At 40.0% G+C, this 22,971-nt stretch overlaps 1 protein-coding gene across 2 annotated transcripts; it reads right to left on the bottom strand.

Annotated features, from left to right (window-relative positions):
• Positions 1-687: 687 nt before the first annotated feature.
• Positions 688-5,211, bottom strand: LOC107766137 (ABC transporter G family member 22-like). Of its 2 annotated transcripts, XM_075233002.1 has the most exons (11): positions 5,105-5,211; positions 4,462-4,909; positions 4,246-4,355; positions 3,927-4,159; positions 3,689-3,844; positions 3,243-3,426; positions 2,843-3,151; positions 2,474-2,765; positions 2,111-2,391; positions 1,904-2,011; positions 688-1,016 (listed from the first exon to the last, which is right to left on the bottom strand). In XM_075233002.1, the coding sequence occupies exons 2-11, from the start codon at positions 4,862-4,864 to the stop codon at positions 792-794; spliced, it is 2,301 nt and encodes a 766-aa protein (XP_075089103.1). In that variant the 5' UTR covers positions 4,865-4,909; positions 5,105-5,211; the 3' UTR covers positions 688-791. The 2 variants fall into 2 exon arrangements, with proteins under 2 accessions (XP_075089103.1, XP_075089104.1); XM_075233003.1 differs by lacking the exon at positions 5,105-5,211 and having other exon boundaries at positions 774-1,016; positions 2,104-2,391; positions 4,462-4,999.
• Between the last annotated feature and the right edge of the window lie 17,760 nt (positions 5,212-22,971).

Below are 22,971 nucleotides of genomic sequence, written 5' to 3'. Positions count from 1 at the left end.
CTAATTATGTGAGCAAACCGTTATAATTGTACACTCCTATATAAGGGTACATAATTTTATATGTAAGAGACATATTCGAAGTACTATTGAAATATATTCTTTACTTCTCTGCTTTATCGGAGTTCTCAGCCTTGATTTTATAAATTGACCATCAATTTTTTCCTTATTTCTTTTAATAAATTTTCTCTACCATTCTTATTATTTTTCTTAAATATCATTATGAAAATAAAGTAAAATCTGGTTATCAGTAGCCTATTTTTTTCTTCTAAATTTAGACTTTGATCGAGAGATCTATTTTTTGGTTAAATACACACCTTAAATGTTCAGGTTAATTTCTATTTGATTATATGTATAACTTAAATAGTGTATTGTTCAACATACAATTAAGAATTGGTGACTCATCATATGATTAATCACATATATGCTTAGATAGTTAAATGAAAAATCTCGCATTTTCATTCTACTTTCTTCAATTTCTAATATTCTTTAAATCTTATTTTTATTTTCAGGTAAATTAAAAATTAGAAAATAATTTTTGTCGTCTCATAGTAGGTAAAACACCTCACCATGTGCCTCCACTTCTGAACAACAAGGAAAAAGAAGACATCGAGGTTAGATGCAAATTAGAAGTTCAAAATATGTCGTCCAAAAATTCTCTATGTCCGCAACTAAAAAATAAAAATAAAGTAGGAAACATATGAAATAAATTAAGAAAGAACATATATAGTACATAATGTTGTAGTACAACTTATTGGTAGTAATTGGAGCTTGAATGATAAAAGAAAATTCAATCATGTAGTTGTTCTTAGTTTCATTTTCTTAAGGAGGAAGTAGGCTAATAACCTATATCCAATGATCATCACCAACATTGCTCCCACTTCAACTCCACCAGACTCAGGGACAACTGATCCATACGTTGAACATCCCAAGGAGTTATACTGAATCTTTAAGAGAAGTCTGTATGTGTGATAGTTAATAGAGATATACCGAACCCATGAAATGAATCTTGGAACTTCCTGCAATCACAAAATTTAAGTCACAAACAATTAAATTTATTGAAGGGGAGCTTTGGCGTAATTGGTAAAGTTGTTGTCATATGACCAGGAGGTCACGAGTTCGAGTCGGGAAAACAGCCTCTTGTAGAAATGCATGGTAAGGCTGCGTACAATAGACCCTTGTGATTCGGCCCTTCCCAGACTCCACACATAATGAGAGCTTTGTGCATCGGGCTGGCCTTTAAACAACTAAAATCATTCATTATGTGATGACCTTTTTTTTTTTAAGGTACACATTGCAGCTGATATTGACAAACTCTTTCTTGCCCTACTTCATTTATTGTTCCTGAAAACTTATAGAGTTCTTTTTCTCTACGCCTAATGGGATCTAGACCATTCAAATAGGGGAGGGGGTGGTGCAAATTGTACATAATAAGTAGTACTTGCTGCTAGCAAGGACGTAGCTACGTGGTCCGAAGGAGGTTAAATTGAATTGTTATGCCGAAAAATTACACTATGGAAATATTTTGTACATAGAGAAATTATTGAATCTCTTTGACATAACAAAAGCATCTCAGTAATTAAGTTAGCAACAGTTATAATAAACCTAACATTAACGTTGATTTATCCACTTGTGAAGGTGATCCATTTGCTGATAAGACATTACTTTCTTCGGTTTATAATAAGTGGCTTTTTTACCTTCTTATTTTGGTCAATATAAGTGACAACTTTGTTTTTTCAAAAGTTGGCCTTATTTACCTATCCCAACATGTCAAGTTAATAATATACAAATTTTAGTTATGGGTAATTTAGTCAAATGCCTATTTTTATAGGAATTAATATTTTCTTAACGAGTGTATGAAGGGCAAAAATATCACTTATTATGAGCCAGAGGAAGTACTAATTACTTTGACAAAGAATCCTCCAGACAACATGAATGTCATGAGAGTAACAGAAGCAAAAGTTGTTGCTTTTTTCACATCCATGAATGCTGCACCTATAGCCAAACCTAAGCCCTGAACATGGTGAACCCAAAATGTCATATCAAGCTCAACTATAGTATGCTTCAATATGGTAGTAAATAGTAATCGGCAACAAAAATATTAACCTCTAACCTGAGCAGCAATTATGCTGAGTAAAACAGTGACCAAAGTTAAAGAAAATGCAGGGAATGTCAGCTTCAAGCCAACCATGAAATAGACAATCACCAAGAATATTACAGGCAAAACTAGATCCAGAAGCAAATCAGTAGTAACTCTGGCTATGAAATAGGCACTGAGCTTGTACATGTTCACTGATCTCTCTTTAACCAACATTGCCCTTTCTTGTGGGAATGTGAAGATTGCTGTAAATAGAGGAAAGAAAGCCCAAAATACTGAAATGAAGAACAATAGTCCTGCCTGCAAATTTTCCATACCAAATTTGTTAAAGAACTAACAAGATAGAAACATACTAGTTTAAAACAAAATAAGCATTACTTGCCTGATCTGCCATCTTTTTAGGAGATGAAGTATCTGAATGCCACCATAGTAATCCAACAATAATAGCTGTAGCTATGACTTGAATTATCCGAAGACTGCTGAAGTATTCGTGGCTTCGCTCCTTAATACCTCTTGTGAAAAGAATTGAAAACTGTTGGTTCCATGTTGCACCAGAATCTCTTAAATTAGGCAAACTCTGCACTTCTGAATCTTCCTCTATTAGGCGATGATTCAGGAGCTTTATTTTCTCTTCGTTGGCAAACCTTGACTCATAAGCCCCAACAAAATACTGAAATTCTTGGTTCTTTTAGATATATATTATCATATGGTTATCACATAGAAGAAAAGAAGGCTGATCTGTTATACCTCATGAACATCAGCTGAGGAAGGTCCTTCATTTTTGCTCTTAAAATGATGGTTTCCTGGTAGAAACTTGTTCTCTAGATCTGAAGGAATAGACTTGTCTTTTATATTTCCATTTGCAAGATCAATAAGAAACTCTGCTGGATTCATTGCTATGAGGGGAGAACAACCAATTGTAGAGAAATATAGCATTGCTTCAGAGGCTTTGCCAGAATACAGTGAGCAGCCTTGTCCCAAAAGAATCAGCCTATCGAATCTGCTGAATAATCTACTCGATGGTTGATGTATTGTCGTTACCACTGTCTTGCCAGCCTATCAAAAAAAAAAAAAAAAGATGTTTTGTTCAATGAGACTTTTGAAAGCTAGTCTAAAATGAGAGTACTCTTTGACAATGAGTACATACTCTGGCAATGTTGTGCAACATCTGCACGATTCTAAGCGCTGTGGTTGAATCCAAACCAGATGTTGGTTCATCTAGGAACAAAAGTGATGGATTCAGAAGAATTTCATTTCCAATGCAAACTCGTTTTCTTTCGCCTCCTGAAATTCCTCTAACAAATGTCCCTCCAATTATTGTGTCTTGGCACCTGAAATAACAACTTCAGTGTCCAACTTTACAAGGTATTACAGTCTTAGAAGCACCAAAAAAGTTAAGCTAGAGTCAATTTGACATGACAAGACTGTTCATGTGACTAATAATTCTTTTCTTTTTATGTGGTATAATCATAAAATTAACACCTTAATGAAAAGATCTTATTTTGTTGGTTAAGATAGAATATATCACCCTTAGAAGTGGAAAGAAGAAACATCATACATAATACATTTGTTAATTGAAAATGAAGAAGTTACCTTTCTAGGCCAAGCTCATTTATAACATTAATAGCTCTCTCTTTCTTCTGTTCTTTAGATAACGTATTGGGTAGACGAAGCAAAGCAGCATATATTAAGGTTTCTTTCACAGTGAGATGGGGAAAAACAACATCATCTTGCATCACAAACCCGATCCTGTTGAGTGATTATCAATAATTCTCCCTTTGAACTATAATATTAGGATGGAATTTTTATCAAGAGCAGTTAGTGCATTTACCTTTGTTTCAATGACTTATTATATGGCTGGTCATTGTAAGTAATCATTCCACTATCATTTTTTACCTTTCCACTTAGAAGCTTGAGTAAAGTTGTTTTACCACCTCCTGAAGGTCCCATTAAAGCAAGAACTTCACCTGGACAGGCTGAACCACTCACTCCTTGCAGTATGCACTTTTCTGCATCAGAATGCTTTTCTCCCTTCAATGCCACTGTGTACTTCACATCTTGAAACTGCAAAACAACCACAAAAATATATTTATTCTTAATCCTTACAAATAAGCAGTTGAATGTTCATAACAGATCCATGCATTAACCACCTTAAGACGTATACGTAATGTTGTCTCAATTTGTATTCTTCTCCAGCTGCATGAATCTTCATCCTCCTGATCCATAGGGCATGATGTCTTCACTTCCAAGATATTGTTCTCTGAATAACAAAAATTGTCAAAAAAAATCACATACATAAAAAAGGCAACGTAGCCGTTATTGAGGCTGCTATATTTTATGTTCTGATGCCTTAATGTTTTTCTTACTTTTTCGCGTGTTTTCTAATGTCTCGTCATCAGAGATGCTTTGTAAGGTAATGGAGGATTGGTCATAGGGGAAAATTCCCATATTTCCACTTGAAGTATTGCTTATAAGTGCACCTTTTTCATTATCATCACCGCTCATTATCTCATCTATGTTTATTAGAAAATGAGAACTAAATGATCTTGCATGAGGCAGAGATTTTCCGTGTATTGGTGATTCCTTTGCGAAATCCAGGCTTCGCATCTTTATTAAGCCTTTCTTAGTCTTTTTATTGCCTTCTATTTTACTTGTGCAAAATACATTGTTGGTTTTTTCAGGTGGGAAAATCTCATTCTCATCGATATTCTGCATGATAACAGCTTCATTCTTGTCAAGGCTCTTGGAGAGAACTAGTTCTTGCTCCATATCTTGTGGTTGGTTACTTGGTTAGCCTTCAAACTGTGAACTCAACTGCATAAAGTTATTAATGGAACAATAAATAAAGAAGGAAAGATAATGTATCAGATTAAACATATAATGCAGAGTTTTTTACAAACTTAAAACTCTTTTCATTACAACATTAACAACAAAAGTGAAGATATGTCTAAGACAATCTAGGACAAAAAGAAAGAGTGAGTTAGTTTTGCAGCAGAGAAAGAGAGCAACCTGAGCAAGATTTGTTGAATTAGAAGGTTTACTGTCACTTGAGTTTTCTTGTCATAAGTTTATATAGACTTTTTTTTTGAAGTGCCAATGGTGGTGACAACATTGGCATATCATATGGTTGTCTCAATTAATGCATCTTTCAATCGTTCAGGAGTAGAATTTGGAACTCTACTAGTACATTGATGTTTCTTTTTCACAATGTCTAGAATGTACATTTTGATTGGTTCTTCCATTTGCTAGCTTAGACTCAGTTGGCTTCATTTGGAATTCCCTAAAGCTAAAGTAATTCAACAGTAATTGGCTTACAAAATCACCATACAATTAGAATTTTGTCGCGTCAATTTTAACTGAATAATGATGACATGAAATTTTACCCTAAATATGTTTCGTATTGGTCATTCCAATATCCAAAAGCAAGTCGCTCCAACTGTAATTTGATATTTTTCTGGAATGCACCATTCCAGCCCTTCTTGAGACGTATAGGTATAGCCCAAACTTTTGTCCACAAATCAATTCTTACAAGTTAGTACTCATTTATTATATTGACAATGAAGCATAAAAGAACTACACTCTCGGTATATAAAAGAAACAGTCAAATTTGTAAATTTTTAAGTAAGTGTTTTAACAGAAAAGCCTCTTCATACATAGGTTGATTTTCTTTTGTTAGTTAGTATATCAATTGTACTACAGCTAAAATTAAAGAGAGTCAGAAGAAGGCGAGGCCATGGCCGGTGCCCTTTAAGCTAGGGCAAAGGAAGAGCAGTGATCAATGGTACATTTTCAGAGTGTTTTGGGTTATTAGAGCATGCATAGATGAGGTAGATTCATTGATATATTGCTCTCATGTCAGCAAGCAGTAGCTGTCTGTCCTGATTTGTACCTTCTGTGTTTTTTTTTTATTTAAAAAATCTTTTGTTACTAAATTGTTAGTATTACTTGTTTTGAAATGTGCTACACCTTTTGGTCATATAACTCTTCATTCAAATAAATGAGAGTCCCACATGAGCCACACATTCTCCTGTTGAAACCAGTCCTGGTCCAGCTAATGTTTAAATTTGAACAAAGAGTTACCCGATACTTGTAATGGTGAAGGTAGCTGGTACTAATAGTCGAGGTGTGCACAAGTTAGTCTGGACACTATCGTTATATAGGAAAAAATTAAATTTGAATGGTGTATGTGACGTTCCCTCAATGTCAAACTCATGTGGTTTCGAGTTTGCTGTCTTAATAGAGGATCAAAGTCTACTTTGTTATGAATGCGTCATATCATTCATTTCTGGAGAGGAGCACAGTACAGTTAAGGGGATAAAATGCTCTGTAACGTCTAGATTTTACATTGTAGAAGGATTGACGTCACATAAAATAGACCAAATCCAAAAAAATCTCTGAAGTTAATGTCCAGCAACTACCTTGTCATCTTCATCTAGCCTCTTTCACTTTCTTTAAAATAAAAAATGGAAGTTAATGAACTCAAAAAAATAAACATGGCACCATCAAAAAAGAAAGTTGGTTTTTTCTTCACCTTTTTTCATGACTGAGAAAGAACAATGTACAATGTTGATTACAAATCACATGGTGATGAAGGGATGTTAAATCTGATTTAAAGCATTGGAAAATTGACCGATCAAAGAGCATGCCTTGTGGACACACCAAGGACATACGTAACCGTAACTCCCGTAAGTCATTTTCATCACTAAGACGAGGGCAACTTTACCTGTTTCCTTGGCCTTCACTGGCTAATCATGGTTTATGTATAGCAACCTTCAACCAGAGTTATAAGAGTTGCAGAACTTTATGTATGGTTGTCGATTTTATTTCATGAGATAATTGGAGCATTCTATTAAACTTTTGTACGCCTAAATTTATTAAACTTTTATTCACTGCGAGCAACCTTTTTCAGTCTAAGGTCTAAACCATATCTTGTCTGCTGCCACTCAGCATGGACAAGAACAGCTGCAATATATGCATTGAACACCATCTAACCGACACTCCTAATCCCTAACGAAATTGCCCCGAATACATGCCTCTGCCCACATATGTCTTTTCTTGTAAACATCAAGAATCCAGCTATATTTTTCAACAACATAGCTATGCACCATATTCTTCCTCTTTTATTCTTCAAATGGAGCAGTTTTCTGCAAGTTATAATGGCTAATTAAGTCTTTAACTTTTGACAGTTTTTGCTGCATTTCCATCTAGATGCTATTTGCAGAGTCTAGAATTCGTGCATCAGGTAGAATCTCTCTGATGCACGTTGTAATAATTCATTACCATCCATAGTCTATACAACTTGCAAGCTTTTCTGGGCTAGTATTCAATAGCAGCACCAAATGTTTATAATTGTATAAGTATGGTTACTTACACAAGCAAGTATGATTAATAGTGGAAATTTATGTCTACCCGTCTCATACAAGAAACTAGTCCAAGATTCAATAAGAGAGGATAAGTACCCGCTTGTGTATATGCGCTGCACTTTTTTCTTAATTACTAGAGCTTTTTTAAACTTTCAGTGACAACAACAACAACAACAACAACAACAACCCAGTATAATCCCACAAGTGGGGTCTGGGGAGGGTAATATGTACGCAGACCTTACCCCTACCATGAAGGGTAGAGAGACTGTTTCCAGGAGACCCTCGGCTCAAAAGCAACAGAAGCCGATATATTAGTACCATAAAAATGCATAATAAAATAACAGCAATACAATAGATATGAAATACAGAATACGAAATACGAAAAAGATGGTTGGTATAGTAAAACTAGCAGGTAAAGCCCTGCATCAATAGACGACCAATGACATTCTTAGTCCAACTCCTAACTGGCTAGTCTCACTCTATTGTGCTGTAGAAATATTCACAACTCTCCCCTAACCTACAACCTTAATACTCGACCTCCATAATTCCCTGTCAAGGGCCATGTCCTCAGTAATCCTAAGTCGCGCCATGTCCTGTCTGATCACCTCTCCCCAATACTTCTTAGGTCGTCCTCTACCTCTCCGCGTGCCCACTACAGCCAGTCGCTCACACCTCCTCACCGGTGCATCAGTGCTCCTCCTCTGAATGTGCCCGAACCATCTGAGTCTTGCTTCCCGCATCTTGTCCTCCATGGGGGCCACGCCCACCTTCTCTCGAATATCTTCATTCCTAATCTTATCCATTCTTGTATGCCCGCACATCCACCTCAACATCCTCATCTCTGCTACTTTCATCTTCTGGATGTGTGAGTTCTTTACCGGCCAACATTCAGTTCCATATAACATGGCAGGCCTAACCACTGCTCTATAAAACTTACCTTTTAGTAACGGTGGCACTTTCTTGTCACACAAGACTCCCGACGCTAACCTCCACTTCATCCACCCCACCCCTATACGATGTGTGACATCCTCGTCAATCTCCCCGATCCCCTGGATAACCGATCCAAGGTACTTGAAACTACCCCTCTTGGGAATGACTTGAGAGTCAAGCCTCACTTCAACTCCCGCTTCCATCGGCTCAACTCCAAATTTGCACTCGAGGTATTCCGTCTTCGTCTTGCTCAACTTGAAACCTTTAGACTCAAGAGCATGTCTCCAAATCTCTAGCCTCTCGTTGACGCCGCCTCTTGTCTCGTCAATTAGAATAATGTCATCAGCAAATAGCATGCACCATGGCACCTCCCCTTGAATATGATGAGTCAGTGCATCCATCACCAGGGCAAATAGGAATGGGCTGAGTGCAGACCCTTGGTGCAACCCCGTAGTAACTGGAAAATGTTCAGAGTCGCCTCCTACTGTCCTAACCCGAGTCTTAGCTCCATCATACATGTCTTTAATCACCCTAATATAGTCAATCGGGACCCCTTTATCCTCTAAGCAGCTCCATAAGACCTCCCTAGGAACCCTATCGTACGCTTTCTCCAGATCAATAAACACCATGTGAAGGTCTTTTTTCCTATCCCTGTACTGTTCCACCAACCTCCTAATAAGGTGGATAACTTCTGTGGTAGATCGCCCCGGCATGAACCCGAACTGGTTATCTGAAATAGACACCGTCCTTCGCACTTTCATTTCTACCACTCTCTCCCAAACTTTCATGGTATGACTTAGTAATTTGATGCCCCTATAGTTGTTACAGCTCTGGACATCACCTTTGTTCTTATACAACGGGACCATTGTACTCCACCTCCAGTCTTTCGGCATCCTATTAGTCTTGAATATAACACTAAACAATGCAGTAAGCCATTCCAAGCCTGCTCTACCCACACACCTCCACAGTTCCACCGGAATTTCGTCTGGCCCGGTAGCTCTGCCCCTTCTCATCTTACGCATTGCCTCCATGACTTCATCGATCTCAATGTCCCTACAATTACTTAATTCATGGTGACTGTCGGCATTCCTCGATTCCCCAGGTCTAATATCTTGATCTCCTTCTTCACTTAGAAGTTTATGAAAGTAGGTCTGCCACCTCCTCTTAATCTGGTCATCTCCCATCAAAACTTTGCCGTCGTCATCTTTTATGCACCTCACCTGGTCTAGATCTCGAGTTGTCTTCTCTCTCGCCTTAGCGAGTCGGAATAACTTCTTCTCCCCACCTTTGTTCCTTAGTTCCTCATACAGACGAGCAAAAGCTGTCGTCTTAGCCTCCGTCACTGCCATCTTTGCCTCCTTCCTAGCTACCTTATACCTTTGACTGTTCTCTCTCTTCTCCTCCTCGTCAGTGCTCCCTACTAACCGCAGGTAAGCCGCCTTCTTCGCTTCCACTTTACCTTGGACAACTGCATTCCACCAACAATCTCCTTTGTGACCACCATTGCGGCCCGTAGATATCCCTAACACCTCTCTCGTCGCCTTTCTTATACAGTCCGCCGTCGTCGACCACATTGTGTTCGCGTCCCCACCACTCCTCCAAGCTCCCATTGCCGATAACCTTCCTTCCAACTCCTTAGCTTTATCCTCAGTTAAGGCGTCCCACCTAATCCTGGGGCGTCCTTGTACTGACCTCTTCTTCCTCCTTATCCTAATACAAATGTCCATCACCAAAAGCCTATGCTGCGTTGAGAGGGTCTCACCTGGGATAACCTTGCAGTCCTTGCACAACCTTCTGTCGTATCTCCTGAGGAGGAGATAGTCAATCTGAGTCTTCGCCACCGAACTTTGGTAAGTAACCAAATGTTCATCCCGCTTCGTAAAACTCGAGTTCGCAATGACTAGATCGAAAGCCTTGGCAAAGTCCAACAACGCAATGCCCCCTCCGTTCCGCTCTCCGAAACCAAAGCCACCATGCACCTCAGTGTACCCACCTGCAGATGACCCAATATGACCATTGAAATCTCCTCCTATGAATAACCTCTCAGAAGGCGGTATACTACGAACAATCTCATCCAACCCCTCCCAAAAGCGCCTCTTAATATCCTCATCCAAGCCTGCTTGCGGTGCGTACGCGCTAACGACATTTAAAGTACCCTCACCTACCACCAACTTAATAGTCATTAGTCTATCATTCACCCGCCTGACCTCTACCACGGACTCTCTAAGATGGCTATCTACCAGGATACCCACTCCATTCTTACCCCTCAGGATACCAGAGTACCACAACTTATACCCATCCACGTTTTTCGCCCTCGATCCGACCCACCTAGTCTCCTGGACACACGCTATATTAATCTTCCTCTTCTGCAGGATTTTCGCCAACTCTATGGATTTACTCGTCAGTGAACCTATGTTCCATGACCCGATTCTCAACCTATAGGCTCCCTTGCCCCCTGTACCTCCCCTGCTACCCGACCCACCCCCTAAATGTGCTTCTCTCTTTTCTTAATTACTAGAGCTTTTTTACACTTTCAAGTGAATATTTTAGAAAACATAGACCTGAAAAGTGAAAAGTATTTGCTATTTCAACTACTCAATCGTCTCAAGGCAAGCTGAAAAGTGCTTTTCTCTGCCATATCCGGCCGGCCTTCAGCTAGAAAATTCAAAAAGAAAAAGGGAGGGTCCAACAACTACAAATGGTGGAGTCCAAAAGCCCTAAGACTTCACAATAAGTCATCACTAAACAAAATTCAACAAACAAAAAGTTACAGAAATTAAAGCAAGTAAATCAAGCAGGTAACATTTTCAGGAAAAGTGGCAATTATAACTGGAAAAGAAAACTGCATGACGTTTTCCATTTGGGTATGTGAAACAAAGCTTCAATATCCCCACCTTCTATTTCTTTTGCGCTAGTAGCCTATTTGGTCAAGATTTTTTTTTCTCGGCCAAAAGTGCTTTTTTTCTAGCCATTTTTCTTTTCTTTTCAAAGTTATGTTTGGCCAAACTTTTAGAAGGAGGAGAAAAGAAAATGCTTTTGAGTAGAATCAATTTTTGAGTTTATTTCCAAAAGTACTTTTTTGAAAAACACTTTTGAGAAAAAATACATTTAGAAGTACTTTTTAAAAGCTTGGTCAAATACTAATTGTGGCTCAAATTGATGTTCAAATTAAGTAGTCAAACATAAAATGCTTCTCACCAGAAGTATTTTCCTAAAAAACACTTTTAAAATAAGTTGTTTTTGAAGAGAAACTACTTTTTTTTTTCTGCTTTTCCAAAACTACTTCTGCTTCTACTCGGAAGTATTTTTTTTCTTTTAAAAGGTTAGCCAAATACTTCAAGTTTGAAAAAAAAGAAGCATTTTTGGGGGGGAAAATACTTTTGACTTTGGAGAAGCTTAGCTAAATAGGCTATATAACTCTATAGTCCAACTTAATTACCTTTGAATTTTTTTAATTTTGAAAATTTTACCCTAAAGCTATTTAACTAACAGGATTAGCCAAAAGAATAAAAAAAAATTAGGTTATGAATAGAATTGTAATTAGAGTGAATGTCTATCTTGTAGAGAGTTTTACTTTGTGGCTAAGTCATTTTCCTCTATAAATAAAGGGGTCTTACCCCATTGTAAATTATCTCAAAGAAATAATAATTCTCTCCTTCTTTCTCTGCAATATTGTTGTTCTACTTTTATTGTTTTATTACACGTTATCAGCACGAGACTCTACCGTCTCAAGAAGTTGTTTGAGAAGATTAAGGTATAACTTTCTCCTTCTTTTTAATTATGACTGACATTATGAAAACAAAGTTCGTTGCCCTTGAAATTTCGGGCAAGAACTATATGACATAGGTGTTGGATGCTAAAATCCATTTAGATGCAATGGGTCTTGGAGATGCCATTAAAGACAAAAATAAAGCATCCACCCAAGACTGTGCTAAGGCTTTGATTTTCTTGCGCCATCACTGATCGAGGCCAACCCTGCATTACTATTGAGTAGTGAGAGAGGGTCGAAACAGCTTTTACCCCATTAAGGTCGGGATCGATTTTCACATAGAGCTAGAAGTTGGAGTCGGGTGTCTGTCTAAAGTGGAGTTGTGTATGTGTTCCAAATTGCACTTCTTAACATTTTTTGTTTTTGATTTACTTCTAATTTTATCAAACTACAATGCTAAATTAAACTAGAATAAGCTAAGAGTAAACTATTGCGAGTTGTTCAAATGGTTAAAACGCACTAGGGTAGTGACTTTCGCCTAGGTGGTCAATTGACGGATACTTGAGCCTAAGGCATGATTGACATATTTGGGGAGTATGATATAACTGTTGAACGATTTTACCCACTCTACACCTCTCGGTGGTTCGAGTGATTTTGCCCGAATTGACTTTCTCAAGACCAATTGGGTATGCAAATTTGCACAAGCAATCAAGGTTCAAGTCGGGTATTACTATCTCTAGGTTTAACCATTTAATTGGGGCTATCAATCTCTAGAGTACGCCCCAATTCCTTGTTGGACCAATTTCAGAGATTTAGGCTCTTTTTCTCAAGAAGAGCCAAAGTCAATTAAACACAAACTAGTGTTTGCAACCACTAATTCAGCAATTAATCATGAAATTAGCCCAAATATCAAACACCCATAGTCAATCTAGCCCGAAAACACAAGACCCATCAATTACCCACACTAGGGTTGAATCACAACCCTAGCTTATGGGTCTAGCTACTCATAATTAGAGAAGAAAAAAAGAAATAGATGAAGAAAAACTTATATTAATTAATTGCTAAGATAAACTAGAAAATTCAATGTTGAAATAAAGCTAAAATTACTCAAAATAGCTAAAATATTCGAAGTCATGAGCGCAGCCCAGTACCAAAATTATCTGATAACCTAAAAATGGGAAAAGAAGCTATTTATACTAAGCTGAAAAATCTGGACAAAAATACCCTTGCGGGGCTAGTGCGGACCGCACAAAATCACGTGCAGCCGCACTAAGGCTCTTGACTTAAAATTCAGCTCTGAACTCGGGCAATGCGGACCGCATAGAATCGAGTGCGGCTGCGGTGGCTTCTAGTGTGGTCCACGTGAAATGGACCGCGGACCGCATTGGCTTCAATCTCCAAACTGGCACTTCTCTGATCCTTGGTTTTGCGGACCGTACTAAATCGAGTGCGGCCGCAGTGACTCCAATGCATACCGCATTAAATCTCATGCGGCCGCATTGCCTGTTTGGCCTGGAAGTCCACCTCTCTGAACCTCACTTGTGCGGACCGCACATAATGGTGTGTGGCCACATTGAGCCTGCTTTGCCTGAGCTTGTCTTGTCTTGGTACTTGTGCAAGTTTCACTCCTTTTTTTAGCCGATCTTTGACATCTTGTCACTTTGTTGATCAAACCTGCAATCAAGCACAACTTGTGAGCCTTTTTGGGACTATTTTGTACAAATTTCTAATCAAAACATAAGCAAGAAGGAGTATAAAATGTATCAAAATCCCTAGTTATAAACTCCCCCAAACTTAAGCTTTTGCTTGTCCTCAAGCAAACAAAATAAGACCCAACCCTTAAGGAAAATTCCAAGAAGATTCAGCTGGCCTAAAGTGCCCTCATCTAGCATCAATTGGGACTAACAATTGCCCTCAATACAAATGAATTATTAACAACATTTTACTCTTTGAAACACCATGGATTAAGTGTGACACAAGAGCATCAAGAGTTGACTCAACACATCAAAGAACTCTTTCTATTACTTTGATCATTATGGAACCCAAACTCACACATCCTTAACTCTCCCCAAGCAAACCTCACCTTTAGAATAGTAGCACTCAGAATGAGATTAATGGAAAATCACTCATCTCTCTCAAGGAAAAGTCACGAGTCCGGCTCTAAGTACCATATGCTTGCCCCTTATGTGAGTCACCACTAATGTAAGTTTCATTAAACTCAAGATCATATAGGGCTTTTGTGGATACATAGTGAAGGCTTTTGGTTTAGGGTAGGTAATGTTTGGTCTAAGTAGGTTCCATCTTCCCCTAAGCACTTCTTTTGTTTCATTTTGGCTCAAATTCATTTGACTTTTTAAGTCTTTTCACTTCTTTCTAAGGGGTTAGCGAGACACACTATCACTCTTTCTTGTACATTTCAAATCTTTTCTCCTTTCTCAACTTTCCACACCTTTCATTCTTTGCTTTTCTTGAATCCCCCCTTTTTTTATTCAATTCTACTTTGAGCATTCCTTTTGTCTTTTTGCTTTTATTTGTTTTTCATTGCCTTTCCTTTTCTTTATTTTGTACCTTTTTACCACTTTGTTGCCATCCTCGTCTCTCCCCCCAAACTTATACTTTTGCCATGTGCTAAAGGAATGATCGGGTGCCAAGAGAGGGTATCTTTTAGAACGGGTAAAGGCTTGTATCATGGTTCTTTGAAGGAAAAAGGTTTAAGGCTCAAAACGGTTGACTAGGGATCTTATCATTGGTAGGTTATGAAAGTGTTCAAGCTATAATTTGGACTAATAAGAGCCTATAATCATGTCACAAGTCAAAATTCACTTAGGATTTCGCCTCAACAAACATTGAGGGCAAGTTCTAGACCAATGGCTCGGGACTTGGACTTGCAATGTAATTTCTCACCACACAAGCTATAGGATTGTTAAAGACACATAGTCGGGGGTCCACAATGACCTTAGATAAGATTTGAGCACATAATAGTCCCGAAAAATCACTTGATGATTATTGGTCGACACAAGAGTCTCAAGGTCACGACTTTCACCATCTTAAATACAACAATTTGTTTTTGACCATGAGATCAAAGGCAAATGTCTTAGACCCAAGTAAAACTTTGTTTGAGGTACCCTTACCACTAACTACTAAAAAGCAAAAAAAAATAGACTCAAACCCTTAAGAAGGTTGTCACACCATCTATCATTGGGAAGAGTCACCTGGTTCACACAAAATCCACCTTTGGAAAGGACCGTGACATTAAGAAAACCAAAGGCTTATTGCAAATATTCAGAACAAGAAGCTACGAACATAAATAAGAAGCTAAGAAATAAAAATTGCAGAAAGTAAAATGAATATAAACAAGAGGGGATTTAATCGAATATACAGTAGATGAGATGAATATGTATAATGTAACATAACTTTATATACAGACCCAAAGTAAAATAAAAGTATGAGAAATGTAACGAAATGCTAAAATTATATACAAAAAAAAAGATGAAAAATAAAGAAAGCATAAAAATTGTCAAATATATATAATAATCCAAATCCATAAAAGTAGGGCCTACCCCCTCAAATGAAAGCTGGCATTGTCCCCAATGCCAAGTAAACCAAATAAACACCAAAAAGAAAAGGGAACGAAGAAAAAAGAGACTCCCTATGGCCCGTTTGTCTGCATGGGCTCCTGAGTGGTCCCTGGGTCCTCAATATGCTCGGGAACCTTAGACTGGTTCCCTATAGCCTACTGCTCTGTTGCTGGGACTTGGGCCTGGACAGGCTCCTGAGGTGTATCTTGTGGCTGATTGGATGAAGTCTCCAGTGGGTCTGCCAACTGGATGACTACATCGTCTGCTCGGGGAATCATCCTCTTCCTCTTCGGAGGCCTCTAGGACTATTCAAGCTGGGGATGAGCTGCTTGTACCGGGTCTTGTAGCAATAAGTCCAAAGGCAGATGATCTGCCTTTATCCTATCAACCTCATCCCTCAGCGCCTTTACGGACTCCTTAGAAGCCCGCGTCTTCCTCAACTTCTTGTGCTCTATAGCAAGCTCCTTGAGAGCCTTGTTGTGTGAATCAACAACATCTGTGAGCACTTTTTGGGTGTCAAGGATTTTCTTCTGGCTGGCCAGAATCTCCTTGAGGGTATCCTCGATAGACTGCGAGACCTGCGGAGGCGGAGGTGCCGACTGATCTTCCACTATAGTAGTGAGGATAGACAACTTAGATGAAGCTATCTGCATCCAGTTGTTAATACTGAGAAGAGCCTAGCTCAGTCGGTGTGCAGTCACTGGGTAGGCTCGGGAAGAGGGTATCTCGGGATCTTCTGAAGTGGATGGACTAGGAGGAATGTCTGCGGAGGTGGAGGCAGGCTGAGTAGGAGCCACTACCATAACTGGCTCTTCAGACTGGCCAGTTGGAGCAGTAGTTGTTCCCCTGAACTTCTTGCTCTTTGGATTGTCATCACCCTGCATACTGTACCATGAGAACGGGGCCTTTGCTTTTACCTTTATATCAAATGGCCTCTTTTCAACTTTGAGGTCCCTAAAGTACATGGTCAAGAAGTTGGGAAAGGGTAGTTTTTGTCACCCTCATTGACTACCTGCATATTTACCCGAGACATTACCTTCCTAACATTAATCTGGTACCCCGCCATGATCGATGCCACCAAAACTACCCGATGAAGAGGGAGGAGTTGTCATGAGTAGTGGGGTCCAATCTGCTGCACACAAATGTTTCCCACCCTTGGCTTCGAAATTCAGACTTCTTCTCAAAATTTTTGCTCCCGCATTTAGCTAATCGGGGGTGGTACCTGGGATTGCCAGATACTGTGCCAACCAGGGATGGACCTCCTCGCCCAATTCCATCTTTGCCATATACAGTTCCTCATCCTCCTCATCAAAGCTGAGGTAATCATTTATTGTTTTCCCGTCAAAAAGCACCTTTAGATTTCGCACCTTGGTCACTTTTGTGCCCTTTTTGATGTGGACAACATTAGTATAGAATTCCTTGAGCAGGTGCTTGTTACATCCTCACAGTTATTCAAGAAACACTCCCAGCCAACTCTCTCCCTTAACTGCCTCCTCACATTGGGATTGCGAGGTAATAAGTCTCTATCAACGATTCTCTTCTCTGGGATCAACTTCCTCACCGGCCACCATTCCCAAAATTTGTGATAAGATACCTCGCTCACAAACCGGTCTTGCCACACCTACGAGTTTCTAGTTCGTTCTACCCCGCCAACCTGGGGCTCACCCCTTTCTCCTACTGCACCCTCTCCGTATAATGAAGCTGTGGGAGAGGTGGAGTATTCATCCGAGCCGCCTTCAGCTGAGCCCTCAGATGACCCAGAAGATACATTTACTAATGCTTGGGTAGCGGGGGAAATGGGAGGAGTGTCTCTTAGTCTGTTTCTCTCTGGCCAGTCAGGGATGTACTCTGGGATTGAGTCTGAAGATATCTCCCGGGAGGGCTCGTACTCACTCCTACACATGTCAATAGCCCTATAAGCAGCTTTAATCATCTTCCTCATGTTTTTAATGTTTTGCCGGGCTTGAGCAGTCAATCTTACCATTTTCTGTTTCCCTCCCCGGGAGGATTCACCTCGACCAGCTTTTTTAGAACCCTTGCCTCTCTGTTTCACCATTGTCTGCAAACATCATCCATTAGGCGTGTTAGTATCAGTAAAAACAATTAAGATCAGAGTTGCAGAAAAGAAAAAGTTGCAAACAGTTGCAGAGGTAACACAGTGCGGACCGCACAAATTGGAGTGCAGCCGCACAGAGGCCAATGCAGACCGCACAAAATGGCAGTGCGGTCCGCACATAGGTGGGGTTCAGACTACCTACTCTCTGTATCCAGGCAATGTGGACCACACAAAATGTAGTGCGGCCGCACAGGGACCAATGCGGACTGCCCAAAATGTAGTGCGACCGCGTCCCTGAAGATTAGATTACAGACACTCATCAATGCGGTCCGCACAAAATGCCATTGCGGACCGCACTAAAGTACCGCGGACCGCACAAAATCGATCGCGGTCCGCACTGAGTGCCCAGAAGCAACACTCACTTAGGGTTCAATGTATTTTGATTTTAAGTCCAATTTCACACCTAATAAAGGTCCATAAGTGTTTGCCCAATGATTTTAACTACTTAATTCTACTTTAATCAAGAAGTCAACTACCCTAACATAATAATCGAAGAAAATACGGGAAGAACAAAATAATAGACAAGAAAAACAATAAGTAAAGAAGAATAACAAAATTAAAGCAATTAAATAAAGAAGGCAAATTACCAGATGTGAGATTTAGTGATTGTTAATGATTCCTAGTAGCTAGTTACGAGCAAAAGGGATGAAGAATAGTGTTCTTAGGGGTTCTGAGAGTAAAGAGATCGAAAAGTGTAACAGAAGGGCCTCAGGCCCTATTTATAGAAAAGGACCTGCGGCCTAGCTTACCAACCCAGTGCGGATCGCACAAAATAGACTGCGGTCCGCACCACACAGCATGTTTCAAGTTTGAGAAGGCAACCCACTGCGGTCCGCACAAAATGTAATGCGGCCGCAGTGGCAAACTTCAGAGAGTTGGACATTTCATCCTTCATCAGTGCGATCCACACTAAATGTAGCCCATCCGCATTGAAAACTTTAGAGACCGGAACACTTTTTTCACTATTTCCTGCACTGCATCAATACAATCCTGTAGCATCTCACAACCAGTTAGTCCAAAAATAAATCCTATACTACCATGAAAATCAAAGAAAAACAAGAAGAAAAACACATGGGTTGCCTCCTAAGAAGCGCCTGATTTAACGTCGCGGCTCGATGCAGGTTACCATCAAATCATTTGAGATGAAGAAGTGCCACCATGTGGCTGTCATCAATTTTTCCCAAGTAGTGCTTGACCCAATGCCATTCACTCTAAAAACTTCCCCATTTTTGTTCTTTAAATCAAGAGCACCAAACAGGGTCACACACACCACTTCAAAAGGTCCACTACATTTTGATTTAAGCTTTCCCGGAAATAGATGTAACCGAGAGTTGAACAAGAGAACCAAATCACCAACTTTGAACTCCTTGCTACGAGCATATTTATCATGAAGGTACTTCATCTTGTCCTTGTACAAGGATGAACTGGAGTAGGCATGGAATTGGAATTCATCAAGTTCATTAAGCTGCTCCACACAAAGATTTGCTGCAACATCCCATTCAAGATTTACCTTCCTCAAAGCCTACATGGCCTTGTGCTCTAACTCGACCGGTAGATGGCAAGCTTTCCAAACACCAACTGATACGGAGACATACCAATAGGAGTCTTGTAAGCAGTCCTATAAGCCATAGAGCGTCATCCAAATTCTTTGACCAATCGGTCCTATATGCATTGACCGTCTTTGACAATATGCTTTTGATTTATCTGTTGGAGACTTCAACTTGACCACTTTCTTGAGGATGATAGGGAGTAGAAACTTTGTGATTGACACCATTCTTTGAAAGCAAAGTGTCAAAAGCCCTATTGCAAAAATGAGACCTCCCATCACTTATGATTGCCCGAGGAGTACCAAACCTTGTAAAGATGCTCTTCTTGAGAAATGCAAAAACACTCCGGGCCTCATTGTTGGGAAAAACCACGGCTTCAACCCACTTAGAAACATAGTCCACCGCCATAAGAATATATGTGTTCCCACACGAGCTAACAAACGGGCCCATAAAATCAATGCCCCACACATAAAAAATATCAACCTCAAGAATGGTATTGAGAGGTATCTCATCTTTCTTCGAAATTCCACCCGCTCTTTGACATTCATCACACCTCTTCACAAGTTCAATTGCATATTTGTACTAAGTTGGCCAATAAAACCCACAACTAAGAACTTTGGAAGCCATCCTCGCCCCGCCATGATGGCCACCATAGGGAGAGGAATGACAAGCCTCCAAGATACTCAATTGCTCTTCCTCCAGGATACATCTTCGGATCACGCCATCCGTGCAAATCTTGAACAAGTATGGCTCATTCCAATAGAAATCCAAACTATCCCGCTTGAGCTTCTTCCTTTGGTTAGAAGAGAGCTCACACGGGATTATACCAGTCACAAGGAAATTAGCAACATCGGCAAACCATGGCATATCATTCATCGACACCGAAAGGAGTTGTTTGTCGGGAAATGAATCATTGATCTCTAGGCCATCATGAGGCCTCCCCTCCTCCTCCAAGCGGGACAAGTGGTCCGCCACTTGGTTCTCACTACCCTTCCGGTCCACAATCTCCAAATCAAACTCTTGAAGTAACAAAACCCATCACATCAGTCTAGCTTTGGAATCCTTCTTCGTCGTCAAGTACCGGAGTGCGTCATGGTCGGTATGAATAATAACCTTAGCACCCATAAGATACGACCAGAATTTTTCCATTGCGAACACAATAGCCAAAAGTTCTTTCTCGTTTACCGTGTAGTTCACTTGAGCGTCATTCATTCTCTTGCTCGCATAGTACACCAGATGAAACATTTTATTCATACTTTGACCCAAACCGCCCCAACCGCAATATCTATCGCATCACAATGAGCTCAAAGGGCAAGCTCCAAGTAGGTGCGGTAATGATAGGAGTGGTGGTCAACTTATGCTTGAGAAGTTCAAAGGCTTGCATACATTTTTCATCAAACACGAACTTAGCATATTTTTCCAACAACTTGCACAAGAGATTCACCACCTTCGAAAAGTCTTTGATAAATCTCCGGTAGAACCCCGCATGCCCAAGAAAATTTCGGACTCCCTTGACAGATGAAGGGGGAGGGAGCCTTGAAATCACATCAATTTTTGCTTTGTCTACCTCAATACCATTCTTTGAAATTTTATGCCCAAGAAATATGCCCTCTTTCACCATTAAGTGGCATTTCTCCCAATTGAGAACAAGATTGGTTTCTTCACAACGGGCCAAGACCCTATCAAGATTTTTCAAGAACTTATCAAATGGATCCCTTACAACACTAAAGTCGTCCATGAACACCTCCAAAATGTCTTCCACCATATCGGTGAAATGGGCCATCATATACTGCTGAAATGTAGCCGGTGCATTACACAGTCGCAAAGGTGCCATATGGACAAGTAAATGTGGTCTTCTCCTGATCTTCCGGATCAATCATGATTTGGTTGTACCCATAATACCCATCCAAGAAACAGTAGAAGGAACGCCCAACAAGTCGGTCTAGCATCTGATCAAGAAAATGCAAAGGAAAGTGATCCTTGCGTGTCACTTTATTCAACTTACGGTAATCCATACATACCCTCCAACCGGTGACGGTTCTGGTAGGAATCAACTCATTTTTTGAATTTGTAACCATGGTTATGCCACCCTTCTTTGATACACATTGCAACAGTGAAGTCCACGAGCTATCAGAGATGGGGTACACAACTCTGGCGTCCAACCATTTGATCACCTCCTTTTTCACAACTTCTTGCATTGCCTCATTCAACCTCCTTTGATGCTCCATGGAGGGCTTTGCATCATCTTCCAAAATAATCTTGTGCATACAGAATGCGGGGCTTATCCCCCGAATATCAGCTAAAGTCTATCCAATTGTCTTTTTTCGCTTTTGAAGCACCACCAATGTGGCATCAACCTACATGTTAGTAAGACAAGAGGAAAGAATAACTCACAAAGTAGAATTTGAGCCTAAGAACTCATACCTGATGTGTGGAGGCAGTGGTTTCAACTCCAACACTGGAGTCTCCTCAATTGAAGGTTTAGTTGGTGAGTCTTTCTATTCTCGAGGTCTAAAGACAATTTCCTAGGCTCATAAGAGTAAGAGCCCATTCCATGTAAAGTGTTCACGCACTCCACTCGGCCCTCATCATCATTGACATCAAGATTCAACAATACGGCCTTCGAAGTGTCCTCCACATTGATCATTACACTGGTGTCATCAATTATCACTGCTGTGACGAGGTCCACAAAAGAGCACACCTCAGTACTATTGGGCTGCTTCATCGATTTGCAAACATGAAAGACCACTTTTTTTTGTCACCCACCCGGAAGGTGAATTCCCCTGCTTCCACATCAACTAACGCCTTCCCCGTAGCAGGAAAAGGTCTTCCCAAAATAATATGAACTTCATAATCTACCTCACAATTCAAGATCACAAAGTCAGCTAGCAAGATAAATTTGTCCACCCGGACAAGCACATCATCAATAATACCCAATGGTCTCTTCATCGTTCTATCTGCCATTTGTAATCTCATGGAAGTCGGCCTCAGCTGCCCAATACCCAAAGTCTTGAAAACGGAATAGGGCATCAAATTGATACTATCCCCAAATCACATAGAGCTTTAGCAAAATCCGCACTCCCAATGGTGCAAGGAATGGTGAAAGCACCGTGATCTTCAAGCTTCGAGGCCATTGAATGCACTATTGCACTAACTTAGTGAGTCATCTTTATAGTTTCACAATCCATAGACCGCTTCTTTGTTACCAAGTCATTTATGAATTTAGCATAGCTCGGTATTTGTTCAAGAGCCTCCACTAAAGGCACATTGATGGATATGCTCTTTATCAAGTCAATGAACTTTTTGAACTGATTCTCATTTTTCTGCTTCAGAAGCCTTTAAGGATAAGGTGGAGGTGGCCTTGGCAAATGAGCCTTGAGTTTAGGCACAACCGGCTCTGGCATGTCTATTATGTGTTCCCTAAATGGGTTCACGTCATTTTGGGTTTCCACCTCAACATTTTGAATATCAATCCTCACTTCTTCATTCACATTTTCATCAATCACATTTCCAACCACCAAAGGAACTTCATCTTTTTGCAACTCAACATCATCATCCACAATTTGCTTTTGTTTGAGGCATGCACATCACCGCCTCTCCCACTTCTTGTTGTTACCGCCATAACATGATTGT

Source organism: Nicotiana tabacum, chromosome 16, assembly GCF_000715075.1.
Source record: "Nicotiana tabacum cultivar K326 chromosome 16, ASM71507v2, whole genome shotgun sequence".
In the NCBI taxonomy this organism is placed as follows: domain Eukaryota; kingdom Viridiplantae; phylum Streptophyta; class Magnoliopsida; order Solanales; family Solanaceae; genus Nicotiana; species Nicotiana tabacum.
The sequence above is the reverse complement of the archived record's forward strand: the minus strand, read 5'-3'. Positions and strand labels throughout refer to the sequence as shown.